Source organism: Micropterus salmoides, unplaced genomic scaffold (genome assembly GCF_014851395.1).
Source record: "Micropterus salmoides isolate LMB-PRFRI ecotype aquatic unplaced genomic scaffold, ASM1485139v1 Ms_hic_scaffold_9, whole genome shotgun sequence".
NCBI lineage: Eukaryota > Metazoa > Chordata > Actinopteri > Centrarchiformes > Centrarchidae > Micropterus > Micropterus salmoides.
This window is the reverse complement of record NW_024044681.1, coordinates 13,535,104-13,545,816: the sequence shown is the minus strand read 5'-3', so window position 1 is coordinate 13,545,816 and position 10,713 is coordinate 13,535,104. Positions and strand designations below refer to the sequence as shown.

At 41.8% G+C, this 10,713-nt stretch overlaps 1 protein-coding gene across 2 annotated transcripts; it reads right to left on the bottom strand.

The window, feature by feature from the left end:
- Positions 1-627: 627 nt before the first annotated feature.
- Positions 628-8,791, bottom strand: orai2 (ORAI calcium release-activated calcium modulator 2). Of its 2 annotated transcripts, none has more exons than XM_038709041.1 (3): positions 8,655-8,791; positions 5,921-6,156; positions 628-3,308 (listed from the first exon to the last, which is right to left on the bottom strand). In XM_038709041.1, the coding sequence occupies exons 2-3, from the start codon at positions 6,149-6,151 to the stop codon at positions 2,727-2,729; spliced, it is 813 nt and encodes a 270-aa protein (XP_038564969.1). In that variant the 5' UTR covers positions 6,152-6,156; positions 8,655-8,791; the 3' UTR covers positions 628-2,726. The 2 variants fall into 2 exon arrangements, with proteins under 2 accessions (XP_038564969.1, XP_038564968.1); XM_038709040.1 differs by having other exon boundaries at positions 8,448-8,761.
- Positions 8,792-10,713: the final 1,922 nt, after the last annotated feature.

Genomic DNA, 10,713 nt, shown 5'->3' with positions numbered 1-10,713 from the left:
CATAAAAGCATTTCACAGGTTTTAATCCATCCATTAATAAAACAAGAGTCAGTGCAGACATAAGAAGGTGGAGCTTTCAGACAGTTAGGCAGATATAAATAACTGCAACCAAGCTACTTGAGAGCATCTTCCCCATTTTTTATGCTTTTGGTCTTTGAACAGAAGGAAGTATCTCATAATACAGGTGAGTGAAAGTAGCTTAGACATTATGGCTGTATACTGTGCTTTTAAAAGAGTATAGGGCCTTTAAAACCACATGCACATCTGAAAAATTGAGCTTTGTTTTTGGTCTCCACCAACCCCTGACGGTAAAATGTGTTTTTTAGCAGCTAAATGCTCCACTATGTTCACCAGCTAGTCACTACCTGTGTGTGGCTGCTGTTTGGCGCAGAGCAGGTAGTGTACTGTGGCTTTTAAAGAGCTTTTTGTTGAAAACAGCTGCCTGCTGCGTCCAAAAACAATGAGCTGAAACTTGCTGCAGATTCAGGTGATAATTCTCTGTAGGTTCATCAGTACAAGCTACTCTTCAGATACTTGTGCCGCTTTAAGAGATTACCAGAGTACTACAATTCATTCTGATGATAAATGTGTGTACTATAAATGCAATGACTGAGACAGACGAGAAGATGAGAACTTGAGTGTTTTTATTTTATTTTTTAAAGTCTGCTGCAGGCTGTGAATTTACTTTACAACACAGGTCTCCATGACCTTTGCAGCATTCATTTAAGAAGCACAAATCCACAAACACAGACAAAGCAAGGTTTTCTCACAACAAACCTCCCGCACTCACTCACTGTTCAATTAGACTACAAGTGCACTTTGTCTCCTCTGAGAAGCAAGAAAAAAAAAAACAACAACTGAGCAACACTTTGGTCAGTCATCTTATTTGGAATGTGATAACAGGTTTGCAATAACATACTCCAACCTCATTCAAGGCAGTGCCAACTCTATGTTGAGTCTTTCATTTCACACACACACACACACACACACACACACACACACACACACACACACACACACACACACACACACACACACACACACACACACACACACACACACACACACACACACACACACACACACACACACACACACACATCTCCAATATTTAGTACAACTGGAAGAAACAAGGTAAAGCTGATATCAACATGCATTCTGTGACTGTTCTCATTTCCGTCAAATTCTTCGATTTTTTTCTAGCCCTTCATCAGACTCCAATGTTTAAACTGTATTGGTTTAAACTTTGACCTGCTTAACTACATTCCTAGCAAACAAATCAGCTTGTGTTATGACCTTAAGCAAAACAGCAGTTCATGAAAAAGGCAATAATTCTGTAAGACAGAGCTATACTTAGACAGTAACACATTCATATTTAAGCACTTTGAGCAGCTTGATATGCAGAATGGACTAATTTGACACCTTTTACACAGGCTCCATGGTCTTTGTATAAGACAATAAAAGCTATTTGAAGGAAGTGAATGACAAAACGTTCTGAGATTTTGGGTGTAAAAACACAGACACGAAATACAACATTTTTAAGACTTCACATTAGAACTATTCGAATCCTGGTAAACACGCACATACATGGTGTAGAGATGCCCTCAATCAGTCAAAATAGAGTGAAACATACACCAAGTTCCTTGCACAACTTGGCTTTTTACAGTTAAAACAACAAGCACAGTTTTATGTGAAATGTGAATCTGACTGAGGAGCAGGCTGAGAGTGAACGGTGAGGCCTGCACTCACCATAGAATCCATGCAACAGGTTTCTGACAGCTGAAGCTGCAATGTTTTGATAAAGCTAAAATGTGTGATAAAAGATTATTATACTGAAGTACTGTAGTGCTGCAGAGATGCCCCAGCCTACATATCTTGTCCTCCAGATTTAAAACATGTTTGATAAAATGTCACATCATCATGATTTAAATATTTTTTTTAAATTTTAGTTTTCCGTCAAAATAATCGCAGGTCGCAGTAACATATCATTTTAGATTGGGACGTCGGCTGAGAAGGCAGAAATGCTACAGTTGTTAGTGGTGGTCCCAGCTGTAGTTGTAAAACTTACTTTGGCACATCTTATTTTTCATAGGCCACATGCACCAAACACTGGAGGTCCTGATTCACAACTATTTAACCAATCATCCTAAATTATTTATTTATGAATATACGTTTAACTGGGAGGTTCACCACTTATGACACTGACTTGACGCTCTGTTGGTGTTGTTGAACTGCAAAAACACGCACAATCTTTGGTGAAACCAGCTTACAGACAGCAACTACAGTCAAGTTACATTTTTGGGGTTATGGCAAGTTACTTAAAGTGTTAAGGATGGCACCTCTTTGCTAGCAAGGTGTGAGGGTAGCTAAAAGATTTATAATAGCCTCAGAGTGAATCCCTAACACAGACAAAAACACAGACATGGCCCACAGAACACAATAGCCCTTTTTCTGTAAACCTTTTTACATTATCTTTGACCAACACGTTACAGATCCAAAACACAGACATGGTCACTATACAAATACTACAACGCAACTTTACCGTAAGAATAAATTAGCAGTCTGACATGTTTTGGCTGTTTGTGCAGCAAAGTGAGCTGCTTTAAAGCTCTCTGCTGACGAGCCCAAGCAAGGCGTTAACACTGACCAGAACAAATGTCAGAGAAGGGAGAGGACTTGATAAATATGGGATACAAAGGGAAGTTCTTAAAGCTTCAGTCATGTTATCACACAGTCTGGAGGCCTCTCTCATGGCCGTCTAGCTGCACCTTAATCTTGTGCAGTTCCTCGATCTCCTGGTGGTGACGCTCTGTCTTGTGGCGCACCAGAGAGCGATAGAAGTGAATGGTGAAAACCAAAAAAATCACGCCCACTGGCACCATGATGATGGTAGAGGCAAGCGCGGCCTGCCAGCCGCTGTACTGCGGTGGAGCTGGCGTAGGTTTTAGCGCAGCAGTGGCTGTTGTGGTGCTGCAGGTGGTCCCCTCTTTGGCCACGCTGGAGTCCACAGGGAGGAACTTGATCCAGCAGAGGAGCACCACCTCTGCTAAAAACAGCAAGATACCCAGGGCTGTGGAGAAGCCCCAGGCCAGCTCAATGTAGTAGTGCATACGCTCGTGGGGTGACTCGCTCACAGAGTTGAGGTTGTGGATGTTGCTTACGGCCTCCACGTTGGGGAGGATGCAGGTGCTGATCAGCAGAGCAAAGAGGTGCACCGCCACCAGCACGGTGGTGCACACGCTGAAGGCAATGAGGAGCACGCGTGGGTAACTGTACTGCATCTCCAGATCAACCTCCACCATGGCCACCTATGACACGTGTACAGGGACAACCAGGTTACTATACGTCCATGTGTACATCACACTAGTGGTGATGTACTGAGCATGTAAACAAATGCAGTCATTGCTATCTGTGATGTCCTAAGGTCATCTTAACCCTGTTTAAATCATGCATTAAACATCTCGGGACCTTCACATGTGGATTACACTACATGGGCCACCGAAGGAAGAGTTATTTTGGGCACTCAGGGTTCTGCAAGTAAAAATCTTGTTAATTTTTTTGCAAATACTGTAAGGTCATTTATGGTGGAGAGCTTCAAATCTTGGATGGACATGAAACTCTGTTGAATAATCAGTACAAAAATATGAACAACAACTGTATTATTAGATATCTGGTTACAGAAAGTTAACATGTACAAGCCTGTGGCCAACTGGGACTGTCAGAGTCAATTTCCGTGAGAAACATTCACTCAGAGCTATAACTTGCGGCACTAAGGTCAAAGGTAAAGATTACACTTTCAGATTCTGGGTCATGGTTAGATTAATTCACTAACAGTGGTGAGGTGTTTTAGGGCTGGGCAATAAAACAATGATCATTATTGCGATATAATTTTCCTCAATAACAATATAATAAATGTTCAATAAATGCTCGATTTAAATAATTTGATTCACAAACTAGCACTTAATTTTTCTATTAAGATTTTAATTTTGTAATATCTGTATATTTGTAATTTTATTTTTGTATTTTGAGGAAAAGGGACTGAAAAAAGTTGCTGAAAAAAAGATTTGACCATAATAGTTTTGAATAATCTACCTCATATTTGTTAAGTGATACACTGTTTGGCATCTAGTGTTTGTCATGTTCTGACCATAAAAAAAAATAGTTTAAGACTTCAAAAGTCTTCAGCTTTCACAAAAATAGCACTTTCGGTGCTCGGCCTAATAAGTCAAAAACACGGATTATATTTTACCGAACAATTACGTTGATATGTCAGCAGTGAGGAAACATTTAGTGTCCGAGAGAGACGCAAAAATCGCCGTTTGCAGACACTGTTCAGCTGAATTGTCTCCTAGCACAACTACTCCATCTGTGGCTGAGTTCTTAGAAAAGGCATCAAATGGTCTGACCCGCTTTGAGTGTTTCTGTCACTCGTTTCTGAGAAGGTGATTAAGCTAGCCGCACCTACATTTGGAGTGCACATGTATTCAAGCCTTTATGGTAACTGAAACGGACCAGTGCGAGCTGACAGGCAGGTTGGAGACTTTATCCTGTCAGTTTGTCTCTTTACAAAGACAAGCGTTGCCGTATGAGAGTTTGACCTATAGGCTATTAAGTCTTCATGTTACGCATTTACGAAGACCACACACAACATTTATAAATTGGGTCAGACTTCATGAATTTAGCACGAAGATACAGAAGTGAAAATGTCCGGTTTTCAAAGAAAGGTGTCTATACAGTATGGAAATAAGATTAACTGGATTATATTCACACAACGTATAAAACATATTACAGGTGTACATTAAAAGTAAATGGACGCATGTAATTTACTTTACCGGAGCTACCAACCATAGTCTCTCCAAATCCTATGGGAAACACTGAGTAAAAAGCACATTCTGATTTATACAATGGTAAAAACAAAAAAAGGCAAAAATGTGAATGTACTTGTTCGGTATTCAGCTAATTTTTTCATTATATTCTGCTTCAGCCAAGAATTTTCATTTCGGTGCATCCCTATCGATTGATATGACATTTTTTATCGAATGTTAACATTTTTGGCCATATCGCCCAGCCCTAGTTTTTTATTCTTAATTGCAAAGGTGAGTTTGCTACAGCTCTGGCTGAGTTCAGCGCAGACAAAACGTAGCAAAATGTTGATTTCAACAGAAAGGGTGGTGCATTGAACACACTGTTGTGTATACAAGCGCAGTGCACTTCACTGCCTTTTCAATATGGCTGTGGTGATATACTTCTCGCACTTGATTGTGTAAAAATTGTGTACCTCAGACATCCCCAACAAATGGGAGAAAACATACCTCGAAGCCCGTTGCGCAACGTTGCACAACAGTACAAAGAAACATGTCGTTCAATCCAAAAACATTGCAAACTGGTGAAAAACGTTTTGAAATTGAACTCGCCCTCTGATTCACATATTATTCTCCACAGCAACTGTGACTGAGGCTCATGGGTAGTACAGTTGCAATCAGACACTAAACTCTCTTTGAAGGCGCTTGTAAGGATGAAAGTTGTTGCAGCAAACACTGAAATCTTAAAAGCAAAACAGGAAGTTTAAAACCAGTTTCTGCCCACAACTACATTTCTATGACACATGCAGGTGACTGTGGTGGGTTATTAATGTCAAAGAAAGCTTCATGGCACTGAACTGAAACCATGCAAATCAGTTTGGAACAAACAACTGGTGCAAGGCTGTGTCCGTATAGCAGCGGCCGGGTTCAATTGCTGCATGTTGTCCCCTCTCTCACTCTCATTTCCTGCTTCTCTGTCCTATCCAAATAAACGCTAAAAAAAAGACCCCCAAAAATCTTAAAAAATAAAACAAACTAAAAACTATCCATGGGATGAGACATTAAAAACAAAAGGCTGTGTTGCACTGAGGCTGGTCAAAAAGGCGAATACGACTGACCATTGCGAAGCCAGAGAGCAGCGCAGACGTCCTGCTGGAGGCCTTCAGCTTGGCCCGGCTCAAGTAGAGTTTTCTCCAGGACAGGGCCTGCACTGAGTGGTGGTTGGAGCTGACCAGCTCCAGGTAACTGCGTCGCACCCAGTCCCTGTAGTCCATCCCCCCACCGTCCGGAGCCCGCTCTGAGACTCCTGGGGCCGGGGAACCCATAGGCACGTTCAGCTCACTGCTCATAGCACCTGGTCGGTGGGGGAGATGGAGAGATTGGTCAAGTTGTTGGACGCTTGAGATGGTCATTAATTAAAGCTACTACTGCAAAATAAGTTTTAAACCCCACACAACATTTATGTCATGTAATGTTTATTTTTACAGGGATGTGTAAATAGTACAACATTTACAAGCCTGAGATAGTTTGCCATTATCGTCCCCTAAGGGCACAAATACACACAACTCATCAGGACAAGATAATGATACAAAAAAAAATAATAACGAAAAGCACCTCATCATTCATGACGATAATCATGATAATAACCCATGAAAACAATATTATAATACATCTATATCTTTGTTTATGGTGACTAACACTTCACTGTGTCATTTTAAAGCACCTCCTCTTTGCGGCAAATGCATATTACACACAACATTATTTTAACACTCGACATTATATCAGAGTGCAATCAGTGTTGTGACTCCCCTGGCCGAACTATCTCTGTAGCTCCATGTTTGTGTTCATGGGAAAACACAAATATTCCCACAAGACATAGTGAACTTTTTTGGGGTGTGTGAAGTCTGTCTGTCACAATTATGTTTTTCTCCAGCTGGCTGTTAGCAAAGAGCAGATGAGTTGTAAAGACGTATGTAAGTTGTGAGTGTCCCACGCCCCTCTCGCTGCATGTGTACAAGTGGCAGCAATAGGAGATGCCGAGAAAACAGGAAATAACTATTATGAGAAAGATAAGGCATGAACACATATAAATGGGGGGTTAAAATAGCAGCAACAGCGCTGCCCTTTTCTGTTTCCTCCAAATATTTTTGCACCCAGGAGATTGGGAAATGTTGATTTTTAAACATATTTGTAAATAAAACAGATTAAAGTTAGACATAAAGTGATAAAGTGCACCCCATAACTGACAAAGAGAATAAATAATAAGAAAATGGTAGTTTGTATGTAAATGGTTTGGTTGTTTTTATTGTCCATGCAAATTGTGATTTTGCATTCTGTAACTCTGACTCAAAGCAATTGTAAAATATTATTACTGGCAGAGTCTTTGCTAAAAAAATTAAATTTAGCTCCAACTCATCAGCATTACTTTACAAAAAGTATATCAACACCCCCTGTCCACTTTTATGTGCTTTTGGTCTGGGGCAGTTTTTCTGGGTTTGGGCCCACTTAGCTCCAATGATGGGAACTTTTAATCATGCAGGAAATAATGGTATTTTCCAGTTTCAACATGACAACGGCCACATGTCAAAGCCAGGTCCATAAAGATTTTTTTTGTGTGGAAGAACATCAACAACTGCCCTGCACAGAGCCCTGACCTGAATCCCACTCAGCACCTTTGTTATGAACTGGAATGCTGACTTCCAGCCAGGACTTACTGACCAACATACTGGTCAACCTCATTAATGCTCTTGTGGCAGAATGGGAGGAAACCCTGCAGCCAGGTTCCAAAAGTAGAGTAGAAAGGATGACTAAAGAGGCAGCTATACCAGCATATCAATGCCCATGGTTTTGGAATGACATGTTCAGCAACTTGAACAAGAATACTGAACATGAAATGTTCTAGTGTAGGCTACATATACTTTTGGCCAAATACAGTAGTGCAGTCACGGGTATTGCAATGTGAAATTCTGACATGTATGTTTAGTTCATCCACTACCTGTTCATCATCTCTGTTTTCGCGAGTTTCTACAAACTTGCTCATTACCTTTCAAGATGACAACGGCTGCAAGCCAAATTGGACATCTCTACTGTCCACTGAATTATGTTGGCATTTTGGTACAAACTCGGCTGGTGGTCAAAACATGTGCAAGTTGTCTAAATGAGCACCTTTCAAGCGATGCATTTGTTACCAAGTTAAAATGCAAAACACACATAATCTAGTTTAGGCAGTAAGACACAGAGTCCTCCTGTGATCCCCCTGCAAAATGCAGTTAACACTTCAGCAGATGAGTGCATATTTACGCCTCTATATATATTTAGAGCACTGAGAAATTAGCAGGATCCGTTTACCAAGCCTAGCTAACAGGAAGCTAGTCTAACCCAGTACTGCAGTTATTTTAATTCAACGTTCATGTCAAGCCGGGAGACAAAAGTAACGTTAATTAAAACATTAAGGTAAAATATTCTGATGCACTAATAAGACTTAAAATAATCCACAGTCGACATGGTTATACGCAGAAACGTTAGTAACGTTACTTAAACGTGTCACAATATTCAGACTCTTGCTAGCTAACTTTAGCTAATTCATCAACACAATTTCTAATCAAGTTGCTCGTTTGTTATGAAATTAGACTACTTTCATCTCACCTGTCTGTCGAAGTTCCTTTGATATACTGACACAAACTCCAAGCAGGTCTTCTCTCCACTCTGTACAAAAACTGCCTGGACTGCTCCGAGTGTTTTAACAGAACAACTTCCGCTCTCCCGTTGCGCTTATCAACGTTACCTTCGTTCAGCTGCAGCTGTCGAGCCCGGGTCTGTAAACACGACTCCTCACAGGCATATTTAGCGTACCTGAGTGAAGGCTTTCCTCGCTGTCAAGTAAGTTCACCGGTCATCGGGGGTTTCTTTCAAGGGGCCAGAGGGACCACAATCCCGTGGATGGTGAGGAAAACTAGTCGTTACAAGAAAGCTTCCGGTTGGGCGTGTTGCCTTCAAAATAAAATAATTTACATTTACTCATCTGGCAGACGCTTTTATCTCGAGCGACTTACATTTGAGGAACACCATACAAGCATCAACAAAGCATGAAATACAGCACGAGATCTACAACTTACAATACGAGGAAAACTCACCAAAATTGGCAGGTAGGTTGCAAATTCCACCCACTACTCAGGCAAAAAAAAAAGGCACCCATAGACCTCATGGTGGCGCTTTAACAATCAACTTTTTTCATCATTTTAATCTCTGGATTAATCTGCATCTTTGCTTCGATGGTCTTCTGCTCTAAAAATGTCAAATTATATGAATTTTTATGACCTCAAAAACTATTTTTGCGAACTCCTCCCAGACGAGTTTGCCAATCGCCCTGACACTTTGGCAGGATCATCCATGGACATTTCAAGCTTGAAGTGTCTGTTCAGATCATCGATCCGACCTTCGCTGAGCAGTCCTGGGATATTCCACCACTAGGGGGCACTACACTTGCAAAAAGTTTATACCTTCCTTCAGAAGTGGGGACAGAGTCCTGTATAACCACACTGACTAAAGAGGTCAAAGCAGCAAAGAGGAGCTACGCTGTAAAGCTAGAAAACAGCTTCACAGCCAGAGACCCTGTGTCAGTGTGGAAAGGCCTTCAGACACTCACTAACCACAGGAGACCATCCCCCAACACTGCTGGTACTCAACGACTGGCTGACGAGCTGAATGGTTTTTACTGCAGGTTTGAGATACCCACAGTCACACCTCTCCCACGCTCCAACACCATCTTCAAACAGTCACCTTCCCCCACTGCCATGCTGTCACCCCCACCTCTGACCCCTCACCTGCACTCATGGTCTATGAAGATGATGTGAGTCAGCTCTTCCAGAGGCGGAAGATCAGGAAGGCTCCTGGCCCAGACGATGTGTCACCATCCTCCTTGAAAATCTGTGCAGACCAGCTGGCCCCCATCTTCACAAAGATTTTCAACAGATCACTGCAGTGAGTGAAGTTCCCTCCTGCTTCAAACACTCCACAATCATCACGGTCCCCAAGAAACCCTCCATCTCTGGATTAAATGACTACAAGCCTGTCGCCCTGACATCTGTAGTCATGAAGTCCTTTGAAAGACTGGTGTTGGGCCACCTGAAGGACATTACAGGCCCCTTGCTGGACCTCCTGCAGTTTACCTACAGGGCTAACAGGTCATTGGATGATGCAGTCAACTTGGGACTGGTATTACATCCTGCAACACCTCGACACTGCAGGGACATGTGCAAGGATCCTGTTCGTGGACTTCAGCTCGGCGTTCAACACCATCATCAAGGACATCCTCCGCACCAAACTCACCCAGCTCACTGTGCCAGCCTCCACCTGTCAGTGGACAAACTTCCTGACTGACAGGAGTCAGCAGGTGAGGCTGGGGAACATCACATCCAGCACCCGGACTATCAGCACTGTTGCCCCCCAGGGGTGTGTGCTCTCCCCACTGCTCTTCTCCCTGTACACCAACGACTGCACCTCAAGAGACCCATCATAATAATGATAATAATGTTACTCCTGCATCCTTTGCACTCCACTCATTGCACTATTTTTGTATATATGTGTTCTCTATACTGTAGCCTGTACTTGATTTTATTATTGTATTATTGTATGAGTAAGCACATCCTGAGCAATAAACAATCCTGAGTCAAACTCCTCGTATGTGTACACATACCTGGCAAATAAAGCTGATTCTGATTCTGATATGGCTAATGTATGAAAGTATGAAATTAACTGGCCGGGTGTGAGGTGTCAGAAAACAGACATATCTGATAAAGGGTAAAGATGGAAGTATTCTCTATTCCTCTTGGTATCAACAAATCTCATTAAAAGACCAAAACCAACCACATACGAGTGTTTCTCTATACTTTCTGGCTTCTCTAACCAGCTA

Excerpts from the sequence above, each read along its gene's own strand:
- orai2 (XM_038709041.1), bottom strand. The coding sequence starts at position 6,151 with ATGAGCAGTGAGCTGAACGTGCCTATGGGTTCCCCGGCCCCAGGAGTC. Across the intron at positions 3,309-5,920 it reads TGCTCTCTGGCTTCGCAATG|GTGGCCATGGTGGAGGTTGA; the intron begins GTCAGTCGTATT and ends CACGTGTCATAG.